The sequence below is a fragment of the Halichoerus grypus genome, chromosome 9, assembly GCF_964656455.1.
Source record: "Halichoerus grypus chromosome 9, mHalGry1.hap1.1, whole genome shotgun sequence".
Classification (NCBI taxonomy): domain Eukaryota; kingdom Metazoa; phylum Chordata; class Mammalia; order Carnivora; family Phocidae; genus Halichoerus; species Halichoerus grypus.
This window is the reverse complement of record NC_135720.1, coordinates 82,020,271-82,042,002: the sequence shown is the minus strand read 5'-3', so window position 1 is coordinate 82,042,002 and position 21,732 is coordinate 82,020,271. Positions and strand designations below refer to the sequence as shown.

Sequence of the window (21,732 nt, the reverse complement as noted above, 5' to 3'; positions counted from 1 at the left end):
GTCACTCCAGGTTTGTTTCTTTCTTATTGTCTTAATTCATTTGCTTTTCTTTTCTTAGAGAATGATTATGTCCTTTTGCATTGAGTGTCTCTATTAAGTAGCAAATACTTGGATATTTTAATCCACTCAGGTTTAATTTTGGCTGAAAACTTTTAAATCATCTGAGTGTGTTATTAGGCTAGGCTTTTCCATCATCTAAACACTCCCTACCCCCCAACACTTGTCACTAGCTATAAAAGTAAATACTTTCTTGACTAAAGAAGGGATGGGAGTGATGCAGGGGATGGGAAGGTGACAGATATCTTCCAAAAAGCTGAAATCAGAGTTTTCCTGGTAGCATTCCAGAGCAGCTGGTGGCTCCTTTTACCTTAAAAATAATTAATTTTGATGATTTACTTTTCAGACCTATAACATACTATATGGACACTGGAGCCAGATGCATCCATATTGACAATTACTACTTGTATTATTTCAAGTGGGATGTGTGGGTGATGATAAAAAGCTTTCTAGAGTGGACTTTGGTGTTTTTGAATCTCGACCATAAGAGGAGATACAAAGCAGGAATAGAAAGACCTAAAATAGAACTAAAGATGCAATTAGAAATACTCTTTTTTGTTGTTGTTTTTTTGTTAGTATAGGGAAATTTTATTTCTACGGTAGCATTTATTTTGGTTATGGAAAAATAACACTATTTTAAAGTCAAGGTAATGAAGCAGAAATATATTTTTTTCTCATATGTCCATACTCAAATATCACATATGGTTTCAAGACATTCTTAAATTAACAAGGAACAAATGCAGAATCCAAGTAGTATCTGTCAACAGAAGAGCTGTATTAAAGCTACATTATCAGCCCTAGAAATCAGAAAATTCAAAGTGATCCCTTGCAGTGATTCTCAACTTTACTGTGCATCAGAATCACCGGGATTGTGGAAAAAGCACCTTCAGGAGACTGAAGGCAAATCACCCGGTTAAGCAAGCCCTTGATCTCAGAATAAATACCAAAGGGACCGAAGATACAAACTCCGTTCCTCAGAGAGGGGCAAAGACAAAATACACCATGATATGAGATCAGGCTTTCACTTACTGTGTTACTTCTCTGAGCCTCAGATTCAGGAAAATAATGCTACTCTCAAAATTGTTCTACAGATTAAATCAGATAGTGTGTGATAAGTGCTTCCCTAACTCATTCATCAGCTACTATCATTATTTCATCATTATCATCATCATCATCATCATCTTATAGAGAGGGCATCCTCCCCCAGCCCCCATTCTGACTCCCACATAGCTATTAATATTTATTTTAAAAATAACCACTAAGGGCACTTGGGTGGCTCAGCTGGTTAAGTGGCTCGGGTCATGATCCCGGGGGCCTGGGATGGAGCCCCATGTCGGCTTCCCTGCTCGGTGAGGAGCCTGCTTCTCCCTCTCCTCCCCACTCTTGCTCTCTCTTGCTATATCTGTCTCTCTCTCTCTCTCAAATATAAAAATAAAATATTTTTTAAAAATAAAAAATAACTCGCTGATTTCAAGCTCATGGACTACTAGTACCATTTTTATATTGGTACCATTTTTACTAGCTTCAACCATTCACTTATATTAAGATTTCAGTACATGGTTGAAATGACAATTTTTCTATCTAAACTAAGACGATGAAGTCAAAGAAAAAAGGGAACTAAAACTTAAAAAGTATGTGTTGCTTCTAAAGCATCAATAACTAGATGAATGAACTGCTTTTCAAAGTGACCCGTTTTAGACGATCTCTGATGTTCCCTGTATTATTTTCTCAATCTCAGGTTATTTATAGATGGAAATATGGCAATAAAATACCTATAATCTTCATCACTTCCTATGTTCAATATACTACACAGTAATGTTACATGGTTAAAGTTTTTGGCCATTTATGTAACTACCTTAATATCTTAAATATCTGAGGCTTTAATATTCTGAAATTATAAACCTAAGCTATAGAGGTACACACGCTAGGAAAGCGTTTCTCAACCTCAGCAAAACTGACATTTTGTGTTGGATAATTCTTTTTGGTGGAGGGCTGTCCTGTGCATGGTAGGATATAGGTAGGCATCTCTGGCCTCTACCCACTACATATTAGAAGCAACCTTTTCCACTCCCCCATTTTGAACCAAAAATGTCTCCAGATGTTGCCAAATGTCTTTTGGGGGTCAGAATTACCCCTCCCCCCACCATCAAGAACTGCCAAGCTGGGGGCGCCTGGGTGGCTCAGTCATTAAGCGTCTGCCTTCGGCTCAGGTCATGGTCCCAGGGTCCTGGGATCGAGCCCCACATCGGGCTCCCTGCTCTGAGGGAAGTCTGCTTCTCCCTCTCCCACTCCCCCTGCTTGTGTTCCCTCTCTCTCTGTGTCTCTCTCTGTCAAGTAAATAAATAAAATCTTAAAAAAAAAAAAAAAAGAACCGCCAAGCTAGAATTTTACATAGACATAATTGTAAACTGAGTGCACAGATTATACAAGATTCTATGCAATTTTACTAATTCAAAGAGTACAGCACATTAGTTTTTGCTATACTATTTATGCTAGGGCACATAGTTTTTATGTAATGTACTATTTAAGTATACAGTTACCCACACATAGCTATCTTTTTCCTATTGAAAACACTGACATTAAACAGGAAAAAAAAAACATAGCTAATCTTGCAACCATTTTTATATTACCCAATATAGAGAAAAACCTATGGTTTACAAACATTTGCTAAATGGAGACCAAATTAAATCACTGCAAGTGTCCTTCCTTCTGAATTTGCAGTCTCTTTTTCTCTACTTGTAAGTGTTCTTTTTCAATCTGCAGCTTCTCTGATTCAAACTTTAAGAACTGTAACCTATCTTTTTCCAGTTGTAAGTGTTCTCTCTCAAGTTTCAATTCTCTGTTTCTATGTCCTGTGGTTGAAGTATGGACTTTTGTCCTTGGTCAAGTTCATTTTCCAAAGAGGGGTTGTCAGAGTTGACAATCTGTAGCCTCGACTTCTCTCTCCCATTCTGTGGCCCCTCCTTGCCGATCTCTAGGTGTTCCTTTTCTACCTGCGGCCTTTCAGCCTCAATATCCAGGCGTCGTTTTTCCAACTCCAGTTTCTGTTTCTCTATGTTTACCAGCAAATGGGGGTCATCATATGCAGACCTAAATGGTTCAGAGTAAAAAAGTCATCGATGTGGGGGAAATCAGGAAGTTCATTTTCCCTCCTGGAATCTGGTATGACTGATGACAACACTTCTTCCTCCTCAATCTCAAAATCGGGGCTCTGGGGATCTCTCTCTTCCTCTTGCACCTTAACCTCAGTTAAGGATCCACCTGCATCCCTAAAATCTGCCACATTTTACCAATCAAAATTTGTATCATTTCAGAATCCAATCTTTTCATCTATCTCTTCAGTGAGAGAGTCATCTAAATCAGATGTGGGAAGGAGACATCCTGAACCAGCCAGCTTAATGTTCTTGTTCGCTTCATCCTCTTCCTCTTCATAGGTGCCCGCCAGTCAAGGTCAAGGTACCTTATTTTCACTTCCTTCCCTGTCCTCTGTTCTCCTTCTCCTATGGCATTGACACCCTGCACAATCTCCTCTCAAGCCAGCCACTTCATCATGTTGTTATATTGAACTGCTTGGAAAAAATTACTTCTTTTCTTTTTGCAATTTCTTGCAAAAGGGTCTGAGTTTCTTGAACATCAAAATTGCTTTTCCTTTTCTTTTTCAACTGCTTCGTTTTCCTAACTTAAATGCAGAGTTTTTACAGTAAGGAAAGAGGTGAAAAGTGAAAAATGCTACAAAGAACAAGAATCAAAGGCAATCCCTTGTTGGCACTTTGTTTATATCAGAGTTTTTGGATGCCTGGGTGGCTCAGTCAGTTAAGTGTCTGCCGTCAGCTCAGGTCATGATCCCAGGGTCCTGGGATCGAGTCCTGAAACAGGCTCCTTGCTCAGCGGGAGCCTGTTTCTCCCTCTGCCTGCTGCTCCCCCTACTTATGCTCTCTCTCTCTCTGACAAATAACATCTTTTTTAAAAAATAAAAAATAAATCAGAGTTTTCCGCTCATCTAGTAACACAGGCAGGTTGGATCATTCCTATGTTGCAGCACACTTCAAGGAATTACTGAAGTGAAAACTTGGCTTTTTCCTTCCTCTAGTATTTGCTCTGCCTCTATGAGGATCTGGGAGATGGTAGCCCACTTGCTCCAAAGGTCGTATGTTCAATACACAACACTGTGAGTAATCCTTGTAAAGATGATATAGCACCAATGGCATATTATACCTGGGCAATTTTTTTCAAGGACTAATACTTGAGAATGAAGTTCCTGCAACCCCGTCGCACCTCTGCCAGACTGCCTCTAAGGTGGGTCAGAAATACTCAAGAAAGGAAAAAAAAAAAAAACCTCAAGAAAAGAACATAATTCCTGAAAATCAAGTTTGGGTAAGTTATTTAACCAACTGAAATTACCTTTTATCCTTTAGTCACCTTTATAGCACCTACTGTATACTCCTGAGGGTATACACTTGACTTTTTTTTTATAAAGATTTTTTATTTATTTCTTTGACAGAGAGACACAGCGAGAAAGGGAACACAAGCAGGGGGAGTGGGAGAAGGAGAAGCAGGCTTCCCGCTGAGCAGGGAGCCCAATGCGGGACCCGATCCCAGGACCCTGGGATCATGACCTGAGCCGAAGGCAGACACTTAACGACTGAGCCACCCAGGCACCCCTACACCTGACTTTGACATCCCATTTCCATCACCTTTCCCCAACTGTCCACAAGAGCAGGGACTCAGTAAAGGCTGTATAAGTTTGATCATTCTTCTTGTATTTATTTGAATTGATCAAGAATGTTTCACTTATGTTTTAAGATGTAAACCAATGTAAATGTTATTTTTCATCATTAGTCACCACCTAGTTCCATTTATTAAATATTTTCTAACTTACTGTTTAATGCTGTCTACTTAATCACTTACAGGTATATTTTTGCATATAATTGAACTTTTTATAAGTTCTCTGCTCTTTCCCATAGCTGGCAATTTCTAGTTGGTTGTTTTTTTTTCTTTTTTCACTAAAGTCACACACAATTCAAGGTTCTGGCATTCTAAATATGAGGCCACTGTAGAAAGAACTATTGCTTTATAATGTGTTTTTAAACTTGAAGGCTTAAGTTTGTCTCACTTAGAACTTTTTGCTTCTTTCCACTATACCAGGTATCATCTGGAAATGCCTAGTCATTGCAGTCTCTTCTCTAGAACCATCACTGGTAATTGCACAGGAACTTCATTATCATCCTCTAGTTTCCACAGACTCACATAAAAACATGCTTTTCCCATTAAAAGACACACACACACACACACACACACATTCCTTCTGTGTGTGTGTGTGTCTGTCTGTCTGTCTATCCCTCTCTCAGGAGAAGTCAAGCCTTTGACAGAACTGGGTACTTGGTAAGGACTAAAGCCCTAGCTCTCCCTAAATTTCCCTCATGCCCAAGTCCTCACTTCCAGCCTAAAAACCACCAGCCATATAGAAGAAATTAAAACTATTCATTCACTCATCAAAGAGTAAGTGCCTACAGTATGACAGACATTTTGAAAGATGCTGGGTACACTCCTGAAAGACAATCTCCGTCCCCAAAAGGAGAAGAAAAACAAAAGAAGCAATTGTAATATGATGTCACAAGTACTTGGATGGGGTAAGCATGAGGATATAGTTAGAGAACAAAAGAAAGTCAGCAAGTCCTCAAGGAGTTTATCAATCAAGGTTCACCAAAGAAACAGAACCAGATACACACACACAAAGAGATTTATTTCAAGGAACTGGCTTATGGGATTGTGTAGCTGGCAAGTCTGAAATTTGTAGGGCAGGCTGGCAGGGATGATAAAGTTTTGAGTGGTGATAATTCCAGAACATTGTGAATACATATAATGCCACTGAATTGTACATGTTACAAATGGTTGAAAGGCTAGGACAGGAGCTGATGTGACAGAATTCCTTCTTCCCTAGGGAAACCTGCTGGATTTTGTGATGTCTCCACCCCCTCTAAGCTGGCCCTCTGTTAAGAGTGGGGAAAAAACCCGCATCCTGCCCGTGCAGTACAAACTTAACGAAGAAGTGTTTTCTTCCAATCTCAAACAATAAGGGAAACTAATCTATTAGAATAAAAATAATAGAGCCTAAAGGCTGTGGAAAAGAAATGGAGGGGTGGACTGGGATGCCTGGTTGGTTCAGTTGGTTGGGCATCTACCTTTGGCTTAGGTCATGATCCCAGGGTCCTGGAATCGAGTCCCGCATCAGGCTCCTTGCTCAGCGGGGAGCCTGCTTCTCCCTCTGCCTGCCGCTCTCTCTGCTTGTGCTCTCTCTCTCTCTCTTACAAATAAATAAATAAAATCTTTAAAAAACAACAACAACAAAAAAACTTAAAAAAAAAAAAAGGAAAGAAATGGAGGGGCAGAAAGAAAAGTCACTGGCCACACTCTTGGCGGCAGAAGCATTAAGATGAGGCAAGCTAGGTCCAAATGAGTCCAGCCATGTCCCCACCTCAGGGGCCACCTCAGACTTTGGGATCCTGCTCCTGGTCTGTGATCTGCTCAACTCCAACTACGGGGCCAATATAGACTTGGGGATGTGGTTGGGGTTAGAGTGAGCTCTGGCAGCACCTCTTCCTCAGGGCCTACTGTAGCACCTAGAAGGAAAGGAGAAAGGCACGCCATTTCCCTCCCACGTGTACAGTAATCACCTAATGCGGGGTAGAGGGTAGGATCCAGGGCAGTTGCCCAGAATCTGGGGTCTATCACAAAAACCTAGCCGGGCCAATTTGGCCCTTTGTGGTGCAAGCTCAAGGGCTGGGGTGGAAGGTATCCAGGCTGCAGTGGGTCAATTCCTGCCCCTCTCTCCCTTCACTTCACTACCTGTGGGAGCCATTCCCTCCCTTGTCCCACTCTGTGCCAGGAACTGGCTGTGAGGGCCTGCCATGTTAATGATCATGAATATGTTGGCCTGTGGGGGGTGGGGGGAAGCGGATGAGACTGCACTAGGGTTCTCAAGAAAAAGTTCTACTCATATCTCCCTCAGTGAATGTTGGATGTAGACAAACATACATGCTCAGAGCTTCCAATTAGTTTTTTACTAGACAGACAAAAACAATATAGGGCAGATGAAAAAGAAAAGAAAAAGAATAGCAGTCCAGAAGGCCAACTTTTAAATAACAGGAGTTCTAGAAAGAGGTAAGAGGAAACACAAGGAAAAAAATGTTTAATAAAATAATCGAAGAATATCTCCCAAAGATTAAGATCAGAATGGCCTAAACTTCTCAAAAGCATCACTGGAAGCTAGCAGACAATTAAGTGAAGCATGAAATTTTGAGGGAAAAATTATTTCAATCAAGAATTCTAAGACCAGGGGCGCCTGGGTGGCTTAGTCGTTGGGTGTCTGCCTTTGGCTCAGGTCATGGTCCCAGGGTCCTGGGATAGAGCCCTGCATGGGCTCCCTGCTCAGCAGGAAGCCTGCTTCTCCCTCTCCCTCTCCCTCTCCTTGTGTTCCCTCTCTCGCTGTGTCTCTCTCTGTCAAATAAATAAATAAAATCTTAAAAAAAAAAAAAAAGAATTCTAAGACCAAATGTTCAATCTACTGTGTGGATGGAATAAAAATATTTTCCAGGGGTGCCTGGGTGGCTCAGTCGTTAAGCGTCTACCTTTGGCTCAGGTCATGATCCCAGGGTCCTGGGATGGAGCCCCACATTGGGCTCACTGCTCAGCAGGAAGCCTGCTTCTCCCTCTCCCACTTCCCCTGCTTGTGTTCCCTCTCTCTCTGTGTCTCTCTCTGTCAAATAAATAAATAAAATCTTTAAAAAAAAGAAAAAATATTTTCCAACATGCAAGGCCTCAAAATATTCATTCTTCCTCAGAAAACAATAGATTTGCTCTATCAAAATGAAAGGAAGTCTCTCTCTGAAGAGAAGTAAAATAATGAAACCATTGCCTCAAATACCATGAACTTGGTGAGAGAACCTCTGGGTTCTCAGGCTGAATGCAGCCCAGGGTAAGGCCAGTGTAAACTACCACCAAGAGTCCAAATTCCTTACCCCTTACCTGAAGTCTCTCACTACCTTCCCCAAACCCATTCACTCCCCAGACACAGAAACACTCCCAAGCATTTGTCTAAGGCAGGTAGTAAAGAGCAATGAAAAGGGTTAATCTTTTTACTACTGAAAACGCCTTTTTATTTATTTTTATTTTTATTTTTTTAAAGATTTTATTTATTTATTTGAGAGAGAGAGAATGAGAGAGAGAGCACATGAGAGGGGGGAGGGTCAGAGGGAGGAGCAGACTCCCTGCAGAGCAGGGAGCCCGATGCGGGACTCGATCCCGGGACTGCAGGATCATGACCTGAGCCGAAGGCAGTCACTTAACCAACTGAGCCACCCAGGCACCCTGAAAACGCCTTTTTAAAGCTAATTTTTTAACCCAAACGAGACTCCAAAACTGAAGGGACAATGAGTAATACTGAAATAACTGTGTATGTTATATATGTAATTTTAAAGTCCTGTAGAAGAGGCAATCTATCTGTCAAAACAATCAGACAGCCTTTGAAAATTAAAGGAACATTATAGCTAGAAAACTGACACCTATGAAGTTTATAAGTGAACTTCTAAACTCTAAACCACCTTTCCCTTGGTTCCATGAAAGAACACATTTTATTTCAAAATTTCACTTGAAGCTTATTCTGTTGTTGTGGACTACTGCTCTTAAGTTCCACCTGAAAAAATATATTTCTCATTTTAATAAACCTAGCACATTAGGCATCAGCATCTCCTGCCACAATTGTCTTCAATGCTTCCACTTTATGTTTCGGTCTCCTTACCAGCTTGCAAGTCTCTATTTCTTCGTTCGGCCTGAACTAATTGTGCCCACAACTCTGCCTCTAATTTTCTCCTTCCTTCCTGGAATTCAGCTACCTCATCCTCAGCTTCCTGCAAGCTAATCAGAAACAAAGTAGGAAAGATATCTATAGTAAAAACCATGAGTTCTACACAAATGAGAGATTCCTTTTAAACGAAATTATTTACACTATGGTTTTAATTCTCAAGTATTTCTATACCCAACTCTAAAACTTCAATGAAGTAAAAGATCTCTACACATGCACTCCACACGCATACACATAAATGACAATAACATGCATAGAACCCTAAGTGTTTTCTTATGCTAACTAAGAAACAATATGTTATCCTATATCATCAAAGAGATTACAGACTAGAGATTTTCATGGAAATACCTCCTGGATTGGATTCTTGTTGGCAACACTGATGGGACCTTAAAATTCAATTTATAGTTGCTATGTTAGTGAGTCCATAACCTCCAGAGGGGACAGTTATGAAGCCCAGATCCCCGGGTGTCAGTTATACACACATTCAATCATTCTGCCTACCACAGAAGTTTATAACTCCATCCTGTGATCCTTTGAATGGATTTTGCCCTTTTTTTGCTCTCAATTCATATTCTGCTTAGTTCTCAAGACTTTTGATGTTGTCACACACCTACAAATTTCTCACTCACTTCTTTGGCCTACAGAACTCCCATGGAGGATACAAGGATGAGCCTGAGTTCTGGGGATCTCTCACTGCTGGGTCTGGGCATGACACCCCAACTACTGATTCAAGAGCAATACAGCTTTATCTTCCTGAGTAGCAATCAATGGGTAATGCTTTAAGCTGGACAAAAAAACCAAGACACAGAAATATTGTATTACTTAGAGAATTAAAAAAAGTGTCAATGGATTCAAAAAAGTTTCAATGGATTCCTCTGTGGCGCCCAAACCACATAGACCATATACTGCTGGGTGTGCTCAACTGTCTCTGACAGGTTAAGGAAGAAGCTGGAAATGTGATGGCCTCTGGGGAGGCAACTCAGTGGTCAGGGTTCAGGAGGAAGTGGGACTTACTTTAGCCCTTGAATACCTTAAGCTTTGACTTTTTCCATATATTTCATTAGGTTTTCCACGAAAAAGTCATTCCAACCCCTCAGGAATGCTGGTCCCCTTAGAACCGCGGGAAGGCACGTGTGTCTCCGCACAGACTAGTTCGCTTCTCTTAAAGGTATTGTCCTGACGCTGGATGTTCCCTACCTCTCTGCGGCTGCCCGCACCTCCCAGAGGCCAGCTTTCCAGACAGAGCTCCCACGCGGCCGCTCCGCCTCTGGCTTCCAGAGCCTGGGAAAAGGGCGGGTCCCGAGCAATGGCCCCTCCTAGAGCGCCCAGGTGCTCGGCTCAGCGCACTCGGGCGATCTCGAGAAGAAGCCCCAGCAGCGGAGTTTGGGAGGTGAGGGCTGGAATCCAATGAAAAGGGCGCGGATGGGGAGGGGCTTGCCAAAAGCCCTTGAAATGAGGCCCTGGCCCCGCCGCAACTGCGGCAGCTGGTCCCAACCTCGGCCTTCGGGTTGGCAGCCGCACAGCCGCTACCAGCAAGGCCTGCTGCAGCATGGCCACTCCCAGGCGGTTTCCGACGCTCGTGCAGCTGGAGCAGCGAGAAGGGACGCTGTTCACGGTGCTCGGTAACCTCACCAAGCAGCCCTACTGGTTCCACTCCGAGTACCTGAAGAGTCCGAAGGCAGTTCACCTCGAGGCGTGGCTGGTGGAAGCGATCTTCGGTGAGTGGGTCCGAGAGGGGTGCCCAATGCGGTCTTTCCCTCTCCTCTCCCCAGGGCAAGCCTCTCCAGTGGCCCTAGCCGCAATCCAGCGCTGCCTCCTCCCGCCGCCTTCTCCTCCCAAATCCCACCCCTCACAGCCTCTTTGCTTCCTGCGCAGGCCGGGGAGGAGAGCACATCCCACACGTCGAGTGTGTGTCGCAGACCCTGCTTCACGTTAATCGGTGGGACCCCGAGGGCGAGGCTGAGATCTTGATATTTGGTCGGCCTTATTACCAGAAAGATGTATCCAAGATGATCATGAATTTGGCTGACTATCACCGCCAACTCCGGGCACAAAGTACGGAACCAGATAAATAGGGGCACCCCGGGCAGGCCAGGGTTCCTTGGGAGGGATCCTGATTGATGCTTTCTGGATGAAACCGAGCAGCGGTCTCATCCTCTCAGTCCGTCCAGGAGAGAGATTTCTTCTTGCAAGGGGATCTAGAAGGCCAAATTGACCTCAAATCCCGGACCCCAACCCCCCAGCCCATACGGATGAATCCTTTTGTGGAAAGAGTATGGGGACACAGGTAAGGTCTCCACACTGTTCTTCCAGGCTCAGAGAAGGTCCCTGCCCAGGACGCAGCGACCCAGCGGTCCCCCGATGCTTCCCGAGAGGCCGCAACCCAGCGGTCCCCCGACGTTGCCCGGGAGACGGCGACCCAGAGCTCCCCGAAGACTGCCCGGGAGACGGCGACCCAGAGCTCCCCGGAGACTGCCCGGGAGACGGCGACCCAGAGCTCCCCGAAGACTGCCCGGGAGGCAGCGACCCCGAAGTTCCCCGACACTGCCCGGGAGGCGGCAACCCAGAAGTTCCCCGACACTGCCCGGGAGGCGGCGACCCAGAGTTCCCCGAAGGCTGCCCGCGAGGCGGCGACCCAGAGTTCCCCGAAGGCTGCCCGCGAGGCGGCGACCCAGAGTTCCCCGAAGGCTGCCCGCGAGGCGGCGACCCAGAGTTCCCCGAAGGCTGCCCGCGAGGCGGCGACCCAGCGGTCCCCGAAGGCTGCCCGCGAGGCGGCGACCCAGCGGTCCCCGAAGGCTGCCCGCGAGGCGGCGACCCACTGGTCCCCGAAGGCTGCCCGCGAGGCGGCGACCCAGCGGTCCCCCGGCGCAGCCCGCGAGGCGGCGACCCAGCGGTCCCCAGGGGCTGCCCGCGAGGCGGCGACCCAGCGGTCCCCCGGCGCAGCCCGGGAGGCGGCGACCCAGCGGTCCCCCGGCGCAGCCCGGGAGGCGACGACCCAGCGGTCCCCCGAGGCTGCCCGGGAGGCGGCGACCCAACGGTCCCCAGAGGCTGCCCGGGAGGCGGCGACTCAGCGGTCCCCGGACGCTACCCAGGGCCCGGTTACCAGGTCATAAAAGCACTTGGGGCCCGGGAGCAGGAGCCAGGCAAGGATAAAGTGTAAGGCCATACTGCTGCTCTATTCATCTAAGTCCTGCTTCCTCATGCAGAAGCTGGGGAAAGAATGGTGTGGGTAGTTATTGGTCCCCGCCCCCATGTTAAATGTTTGCAAACACTGATGTAAAGAGTTCTAATAAAGAATCGAAGTTCCCTAATAAATAATTGAATTTCTCTAGCGTCTACTAATTGGCAGGTAAAAGGGGAGGGAGAGGCCTTTCCTCCAGCAGCCAATATCTGCGCTAGGCTGCTCTCTACCTAGATGCAGGTGAGACCTCTTGGTTTTCTAGCCGCCCGAGGCAGCACTCTTCCCCGCCACCGGCTGGTGCTTCCCTCGTGCTCTTTAACCGCAAGAATCTGGTTTTGCCGGTTAAGAGGCTTCTCCAGCCCATCGAGTCCGTCCTCGATAGAAAACTTCTTAAAGCGTGTGGTGTTTCTACTCTAGTTGATGTGGGATGAGAAAACTTAGTTCCAACCCGATCCACGTGGCTGGATATATCGTGGCACCGGAAGCAGCCCCCGACTTCCCAGCTCGTCCACCTGACGGCGAGGAAGGGGAAAATTGGGAGGAGCCAGGACTGTCCTGCTGTTGTCCTCAAGTCTTGCGGGGGTCATCCCACCTTCAGCGAGGTTTGCTGCAAGTGAGACACCAGCAGCGCTGGTAATTCTTCCCTTAGTAACCGCAGCAGCGGGGAGTTCTGGCGCGGGATGATGGCTAGTCCTCTTTGCCACTTTTTTTTCTTTTTAACTGAAATATATTTGACATATAACATCGTGTAAATTTAAGCTGTACATGTTAATTTGATATATTTACATATTATAATGATTGCCTTTGTAGTGATAATTAGCACCTCTATCATTTTGGCTTCCTGCTCTACTCCTGGCAGCTGGGACTCCAGTGCCAGGCTCGCAGAAGGAAGCAAACTGTTAACAGCTGGGTGCTAGGATAAAGAACCAACATGCAGCAATCTTTGGTTATGAATATTTTCATTTAAAAAGTTCAAGGAAACTGGGGCACCTGGGTGGCTCAGTTGGTTAAAGGTATGCCTTAGGCTGAGGTCATGATCTCCAGGTCCTTGGATCAAGCCCCCCCCACCTCCAGCTCCCTGCCTAGCAGGGGGTGGAGGGGTGATCTGCTTCTCCTTCTCCCTCTGCCCCCCCCTCTTGCTCTCTCTCTCTCAAATAAATAAAATCTTTTTTAAAAAATTCAAGGAAATCTAAAGACCAAGGGAATGGAGTATATCATATACCCTTTAATCACCACTAATAGATGACCATCCAATTTTAAATAAGCACTTAGAAATAAAATGCAAAGCTGAATTTATAACAGTTTATTAACTATTTTTAGAAGAAGCAAAGAAAAGCCTAGGTAGAGTGAACTTCAAACATTTAAGACTCAAAAACAATGCAGACTCAGTTTCAGTTGAAGTCACATCAGAGTAGAACGAAGACTCGATGTTGACTCTCCCCCTCTAAGTAGTACCCATAGGACCACAACGTCAGATTTTCTCCTTTACAAGAAAGATTACTGGCAGCAGATACAAGCCATAGGAGTCTATGACTATTCTGAAACTGAGACAAAAATATCCTATACATACACACAGAGACTTGTCTGAGATGATTTTGTGAAAGAAGAAAATGGTAAGATGGAGATTAGAACCAAGAAAAGAAGGGAGGTTGAACTTGAAATAAAAGCATTTAGGTGTGATGACACTTATGTAAAATTCTCTATGCATATCGGGGCGCCTGGGTGGCTCATTCGTTAAGTGTCTGCCTTCAGCTCAGGTCATGATCCCAGGGTCCTGGGATGGAGCCCCACATCGGGCTCCCTGCTCTGCGGGAAGTCTGCTTCTCCCTCTCCCAGTCCCCCTGCTTGTGTTCCCTCTCTCGCTGTGTCTCTCTCTGTCAAATAAATAAAATCTTTAAAAAAAAATTCTCTCTGCATATCAAGTGTTGGATTTTTTAAAAATCTATTATTTAATCCAGAAGGGCAATATCAGAGTAAATAAAGAACAAATGTTCAGTTAAAAAAAGGAAGGGGGCGCCTGGGTGGCTCAGTCGTTAAGCGTCTGCCTTCGGCTCAGGTCATGATCCCAGGGTCCTGGGATCGAGCCCCGAATCGGGCTCCCTGCTCTGCGGGGAAGCCTGCTTCTCCCTCTCCCACTCCCCCTGCTTGTGTTCCCTCTCTCGCTGTGTCTCTCTCTGTCAAATAAATAAAACCTTTAAAAAAAAAAAAAGGAAGAAACCTATTAGACTCCTCTCAAAGCAGGGCGTGAAGCAGTGCCACCTGAGTTTTCACCCAGTTTAAGGTTCCCAGAGCTCCCTATCTGCTCTTTTCAACCTATTCTCTTACAGGAAAACACTTTTAACAGTTTCACTAGTACTTTTACATAACTGCACATACTTTTTTTTTTCTTTCAGCAACTTGATTTTCCTCAGTAAGTGTACACTTATTTAACCCCTTCCTTGCTACTGGTTGATTAGTTTCCCAAATTTCTCAATTACAAACTGCTGCACTGACTTTCTACTTGTGTCTTCATGTCTATGTTGAAATATTTTTTTAAGATTTTATTTATTTGATAGAGACAGTGAGTGAGAGCACGAGTGGGAGTGGGGGGAGAGTGGAGGCAGAAGGAGAAAAGCAGCAGACTCCGGGCCCCACGTGAGGCTTGATCCCAGTACCCTGAGATCACGACCTGGGATGAAGGCAGACACTTAACCAACTGAGTCACCTAGGCTCCCTTATGTTGGAATATTCCTACAGAAATCTTTGTAGAAATAGAATTGCTGGGTTAAAGAATGAGCACTTCTAAAATTGAGATCATTCACTTGATCTCAGTTCAGGTCTTGATCTTGATCTTATTTATTTATAAATAAAATTAAATTGTTATATTGCCAAACTGCCCTACAAAATGACCATACCAATTTATTTTCCCACTACAAGCTATGAAGTTATTTTCACTATATTTACCCAAATTTAATGTTACCAATCTATTTTATGTACACATGTGTCACTTTTCTATTTTTTTCAATACCTATCCCACTGTTTTAACTATGTAACTTTATAGAATGTTTTAATATTTGAAAGGACAAGCTTACTCTCATTGTTCAATTTGCAGTCTTGGTCATTTGTTTTCCAGATGAAGCAACTTATTTATTTTTTAATTTTAGTTAATATATAGGGCAATGTTGGTTTCAGAATTCAGTGATTCGTTACTTACATAAAACATCCAGTGCTCATCCCAGCAAGTGCCCTCCTTAATACCCATCACCCATCTAGCCCATCCCCCATCTCCACCACCTCCCTCCCAACCCTCAACCTTCAGTTTGTTCTCTATCATTAAGAGTCTCTTATGGGGCGCCTGGGTGGCTCAGTTGGTTAAGCGACTGCCTTCGGCTCAGGTCATGATCCCGGAGTCCCGGGATCGAGTCCCACATCGGGCTCCCTGCTCAGCAGGGAGTCTGCTTCTCCCTCTGACCCTCCCCCCTCTCATGCTCTCTGTATCTCATTCTTTCTCTCAAATAAATAAATAAAATTATAAAAAAAAAAAAAAAAGTCTCTTATGGTTTGTTTCCCTCCCTCTCTCTCTCTTTTTCCTTCCCCCCCTTCTCATATGTTTATCAGTTTTGTTTCTTAAATTCCACATGTGAGTGAGATCATATGGTATTTGTGTTTCTCTGACTGACGTAGTCTGTTTAGCATAACACACTCTAGCTTCATCGATGTTGTTGCAAATGGCAAGATTTCAGTCTGATGGCTGGGTAATAGTCCATTCTGTATATATACCACATCTTCTTTATCCATTCATCTGTCAGTGGACATTGGGCTCTCTCCATAGTTTGGCTGTTGTTGATAATGTTGCTATAAACATTGGAGTGCATGTAGCCCTTCAAATCTGTATTTTTGTATCCTTTGGGTAAATACCTAGTAGTGCAATTGCAGGATCATAGGTAGTTCTATTTTTAACTTTTTGAGGAAACTCCATACTGTTTTCCAGAGTGGCTGCACCAGCTTGCATTCCCACCAACAGTGCAAGAGGGTTCCCCTTTTTCTGCATCCTCACCAATACCTGTTGTTTCTTGTGTTGTTAATTTTAGCCATTCTGACACATGTGAGGTGATATCTCATTGTAGATTTTATTTGCATTTTCCTGATGATGAGTGATGTTAAGCATCTTTTCATGTGTCTGTTGGCCATTTGTATGTATGTCTTCTTTGGAGAAATGTCTGTTCATGTCTTCTGCCCATTTCTTGACTGGATTATTTGTTTTTGGGGTATTGAGTTTGAGAAGTTCTTTACAGATTTTGGATACAAACCCTTTATCAGAAATGTCATTTGCAAATACCTTCTCCCATTCCGTACGCTGCCTTTTAGTTTTGTTGACTGTTTCCTTCTCTGTGAAGCTTTTTATCTTGATGAAGTCCCAACAGTTCATTTTTGCTTTTATCTCCCTTGCCTTGGGAGACGTGTCTAGTAAGAAGTTGCTATGGCCAAGGTCAAAGAGGTTGCTGCCTGTATTCTCCTCTGGGATTTTGATGGTTTCCTGTCTCACATTTAGGTCTTTCATTCGTTTCAAATTTATTTTTGTGTATGGTGTAAGAACGTGGTCCAGTTTCATCTGCATGATGCTGTCCAGTTTTCGCTACACCATCTGTTGACAAGACTGTCTTTTTTTTTTTTTTTTTTTAAAGGTTTTATTTATTTGACAGAGAGAGAGACAGCGAGAGAGGGAACACAAGCAGAGGGAGTGGGAGAGGGAGAAGCAGGCTTCCCACCAAGCAGGGAGCCCGATGCGGGGCTCGATCCCAGGACCCTGGGATCATGACCCGAGCTGAAGGCAGACGCTTAACGACTGAGCCACCCAGGCGCCCCCGAGACTGTCTTTTTGCCATTGGATATTCTTTCCTGAAGATGAAGCAACTTACAAAAAACATAGAAAATTGGTTGAGGGAAAAGGCGTATACTTCCCAAATACTGGGTTTGTTCTATTAAGGTACACTGGAGTGCTCATTTCTTTCTTTAAACTCTATGCACATTATATTTGCATGAAAGAGTATATTTTAGGTGGTGAATTGGAAGGGAAGATCGTTTGGAAACTGAGACCCAAGGCAGTCAGTGAAAAGGTTGTCAAGGAACAAAAGCAAAACTACAGAAGTCTGGAAACAGTGACATTTGTTTGTACATTTTTGCAGGTAAACCTATTGAGGGCCAGTAAAGAGATCAGTCTGTACAGTTTTTGAATAGGCTGACTAGAGACATCAAAGAAAAAAGTTCATTGTTGATAGAATCCGTAGAAAACTTTTGAGGTTAGCTGTGGGGTAGCCTATCGCAAGATCTTCCTGCAGCTCCACTTTAGTTAAGCCAGGTTGGCACTACTGATCAGAATCTCTCAATTTCACACTTTTGATCAAAACAATGCTTTTTTAAACATCACTAAGAGTGGGACAAACAAAACAAAACATGTGCCTCCTGATTTATCTAGTATTTTTGCTAAAAATACATAATCTAGAGCTCACATGAGGAAACATCAAAAACAAAAGCAGGATTTATAAGCGAGAGAAAGAGAAAACTGCAGACTGTCTGAGAACAGTGAATCCTGCTCACACATTTTGGGGGCAGGATAAACTGGTTGACAGCAAGTGGTTTAGCCTGGACAGTGTCTTTGAGTGAACTCACTAAGGTATAAAAGAATACAATTTCAGTTGTTTATGGATTCTCTGGAAAACCTTGAGAATTTAGCTGTGGAGCATATGAAACAGGCTATCTCTGTTATACCTGCCTATATACTTCTGTTAGTAATTTAAACTTAGTAAATATATAGCTTCACTATTTACCTCATCAGAATTTTTCACTAGACAGGCAGGAAAAACCTTATGTACAACCTTCCCAGATCCTTCTGAAGCACCTGTATAACCAGGCTTTAAGAACTCTCACCTTACAGTATCACCCCCTAAAAAAGTGGTTCTATAATTGTAACTGCATTAGGTTTTTTATTTTTTAAAAGATTTTTATTTATTTGAGAGAGAGCACGAGAGAGAGCGTGTGCACACAAGCAGGGGGTAGGGACAGAGGGAGAGGGAACAGCAGACTCCCCACTGAGCAGGGAGCCCGATGCAGGACTCAATCCCAGGACCCTGAGACCATGACCTGAGCCGAAGGCAGACACTTAACTGACTGAGCCACCCAGGCGCCCCTGCATTTCTTTTTTTTTTTTTTTAATTTTTTTTTTTTTTAAAGATTTTATTTATTTGACAGAGAGAGACACAGCAAGAGAGGGAACACAAGCAGGGGGAGTGGGAGAGGGAGAAGGAGGCTTCCCGCTGAGCAGGGAGCCCGATGTGGGGCTCAAACCCAGGACCCTGGGATCACGACCTGAGCTGAAGGCAGATGCTTAACGACTGAGCCACCCAGGTGCCCGCCCCTGCATTTTTAGATTAATCTGAAAACTGACCACATCTATCAACACTAGGATTTTGCTATCTGAGAAGGTAGCATCTCTATTTATTCAGTCGTTATTCCTTCCTCCTTCCTTCCCTCTCCTCCAAGTGTCGTCATTGATTTTAGGTTTTGTCCTTTTTATGTTTAGTCATAGATATGTCAGTTAAAGGAATAAAGTTTCTCATTTTCTCAGAAATAAATTTTCATTAATCTGAAGTAGAATAAATTGGGATTTTATAACCCCTAAGGCAACAATAAAAATTTTTTAAAAAGTTATTTAAATGGCATATCAAAATTTATTTATATAACACAAGATGGAGGAAAAAAACAAAGACATAGGAAATAAATACCAAAATGGCAGACATAAATCCAATCATATTGATAATTATATTAAATTTAAGTAGACTAAATCCTCCAATCAAAACTCAGAGGTATTCCAACTAGAGAAGCCAGACTCAAAAGGCTACATTTTATATTATTCTATTTATACCAAATGTTCAGAGAAGGCAACTTTGCAGAGACAGAAAGTAGATTGTTTGTCTGAGGCTAGAGACAGTGATAACTGACTACAAAGGGGCAAAAGGGAATTTTCTGGAGTGAAGGAAATGTTCAAAAACTGCTCTGTGGTGATGGTGGAACAACTCACAAATTTACTAAAGAAAACTGAGTTGTCCATTCAAAATTTTATAGTATGTAAATTGTAACCATTAAGCAACTAATTTTTTTTTTAATTTAGTGCAATAGCACTAATACCCAAATTCTCCAAAATGAAAATTCTGACAGTTGACAAAGATGTAGAGCAATTCAAAATCTCATACATTGCTAGAAGGAATGTAAATTGGTTCAATCACCTTGGCAATTTGAACTTGTGCACGTCCTATAACCCAGCAATTCCAATCCTAGATATATACTCAATAGAAATGCATATATGCATGCACCAAGTCATGTATAAGAACTTTCAGAGTAGCACTCTTCATTATAAGCCTAAACAGGAAACAACCAAAATGTACACAGACAGAATAGAAAACTAAATTATGGTTTACTCATACAACACTCGTAACATGGATAAATCTTACAGTAATTCCATTTATATTTAAGTCAAAATAGTAGTTATCCCTGGGGAGGGTGCAAATGGAGGCTACTGGAGTACTGGTAGTTTCTTCTCTGGGTGCTGGCTAAATGGATGTGTTCCCTTTATATCGTCTGATGGATTTTTTCACACTTTGAATGTGTGTGTTTTTGTATGAATGCTATGTATCCATAAAATGTTTACTAAAATAATAGAAAAAAATAAAATAGAAAAATATTTGGAGTAATGGAAAGCTACTTGAAGGTAACATGGGCAGTGAGATTTTTAAGTAATTATTTTAATACTTTATATATTGCCTTATTTTTTTAAAATATTGAGCATGTAAGTACATTTACCATCAGAAAAGTCAATAATGGGACTACTGGGTGGCTCAGATGGTTAAACATCTGCCTTCGGCTCAGGTCATGATCCCAGAGTCCTGGGATGGAGTCCCACATGCATGCATGGGGCTCCTTGCTCAGTGGAGAGCCTGCTTCTCCCTCTGCCTGCTACCCCCCTGCTTGTACTCTCTCTCACAAATAAATAAATAAAATCTTAAAAAGAAAGAAAAGTCAATAATGCTGAGATGGTGTTCTGAACAAAAGATTCACAACAGCCGTGTTTCAGCTTTGAAAAGGAAAGAAAACTTTATTATTATTATAAAACCTAATAGAAACAGGAGAGGAAAGGAATCTACACATGGATGAGGGTAATAGTAGGCAATGAGTGAGAATAAGGCAAAGTTACATCAAATTGGGTACTTACAACATCCAACCTCCACAGCAAGGGAACCCGGTGGAAATAGTCAGGTTGGAGTCCCGATTGAGAGGCCTGGGCGGAGCATCCTCCCCTCAGGTGAGACTTCCAACTGACCATCCCCATAAGGGCCATATTTACAGGGCAAATAACAGGGTTTGAAATGAAACATTTGTTCACCTACGTGCAGTTTGGATCGAGCCTGCTTGGCATTTCTGGCCTAAGGCACCTCAGGGGTGATGGGACCAGGGCAGAGCCCCAGCACAGACAGACATGGGTACAGTCAAAGGGGAGGACCCAGGTGCTGGTGCTGGAGAGCCATGATCTTTGAGGATCTATGGGATGAGGATCAAATTGCATATATTAGTGGGAGAAAGTTTCTGTTGACATAGATAATGAAAGAATAACAAAGTCAAAAGAGAAAAACCAAGTTGTGGGTTTGGAGCTGTCACACGTGAACAGAATAAAGCAAAAAAGTTATTTAAAAAAAGAAAAGTCAATAATGCTATTTTTATTTTGGATGTGGTACCAATAAATAGCTCTATTCTAGCAACTTGTTAGAAAAAAGTCTTGAATCATGAATAAATCTGTCCTGTTACGTATTTGTTTTTTTACCTCATCAGAGCCCCAGAATCATGAATAAATCTGTCCTGTTATGTATTTGTTTTTTTACCTCATCAGAGCCCCAGAATCATGAATAGAAAAAAGTCTTATCCCTTAATAGAAGAACAAATACTGTTCATTCTTTACAGTTAAGAGGTTTATTCCAATTCCTCTTAAAAAGAAATAAACACTTGGGGTGCCTGGGTGGCTCAGTCATTAAGTGGCTGCCTTCGGCTCAAGTCATGATCCCAGCATCCTGGGATCGAGCCCCGCATGGGGCTCCCTGCTCAGCGGGAGGCCTGCTTCTCCCTCTCCCACTCCCCCTGCTTGTGTTCCCTCTCTCACTGCGTCTCTCTCTGTCAAATAAATAAATAAAATTAAAAAAAAAAAAAAAAAAAGAAAAACTATGAGAAATGAGTCTAAATTTGGGTGTGGAAAAAAAGAGCCAGTGGGAAAGTATAAAGGATTTGGATCTTGGAATCAATGTTTTGGTTCAAATCTCACCCATCCATCCCCACATCCTAGCTCTGTGACCTTAGCAAGCTAATCATGTCCTATTTAGGTACTTGGCACAGGGCCTGGTATGGGATACAAATTCAAATAACTAGCTAATATTACCCCCAAATTCTGAAAAGTAGAATGACTGCGCTATTCTTTTTATTAAAAAGTTATGAAGGGGGACACCTGAGTGGCTCAGTTGGTTAAGCGTCTGCCTTTGGCTCAGGTCATGATCACAGGGTCCTGGGATCGAATCCTGCATTGGGCTCCCTGCTCAGGGGGTAAGCCTGCTTCTCC

At 43.2% G+C, this 21,732-nt stretch overlaps 1 protein-coding gene and 1 pseudogene across 1 annotated transcript; one reads left to right on the top strand and one right to left on the bottom strand.

Moving 5' to 3' along the window:
• Positions 1 to 2,479: 2,479 nt before the first annotated feature.
• On the bottom strand, positions 2,480 to 10,468 carry LOC118541468 (myb/SANT-like DNA-binding domain-containing protein 4 pseudogene; annotated as a pseudogene).
• On the top strand, positions 10,467 to 12,112 carry KHDC3L (KH domain containing 3 like, subcortical maternal complex member). Its single transcript, XM_036101086.2, has 3 exons — positions 10,467 to 10,635; positions 10,793 to 10,972; positions 11,231 to 12,112. Exons 1-3 carry the CDS (start codon positions 10,467 to 10,469, stop codon positions 12,028 to 12,030), a joined length of 1,149 nt encoding a protein of 382 aa, XP_035956979.2. The 3' UTR covers positions 12,031 to 12,112.
• Positions 12,113 to 21,732: the final 9,620 nt, after the last annotated feature.

Coding starts and splice junctions, on each gene's coding strand:
- KHDC3L (XM_036101086.2), top strand. CDS start 10,467: ATGGCCACTCCCAGGCGGTTTCCGACGCTCGTGCAGCTGGAGCAGCGA. Junction 10,636..10,792: donor GCTGGTGGAAGCGATCTTCG/GTGAGTGGGTCC, acceptor CTTCCTGCGCAG/GCCGGGGAGGAGAGCACATC. Junction 10,973..11,230: donor CCGCCAACTCCGGGCACAAA/GTACGGAACCAG, acceptor CTGTTCTTCCAG/GCTCAGAGAAGGTCCCTGCC.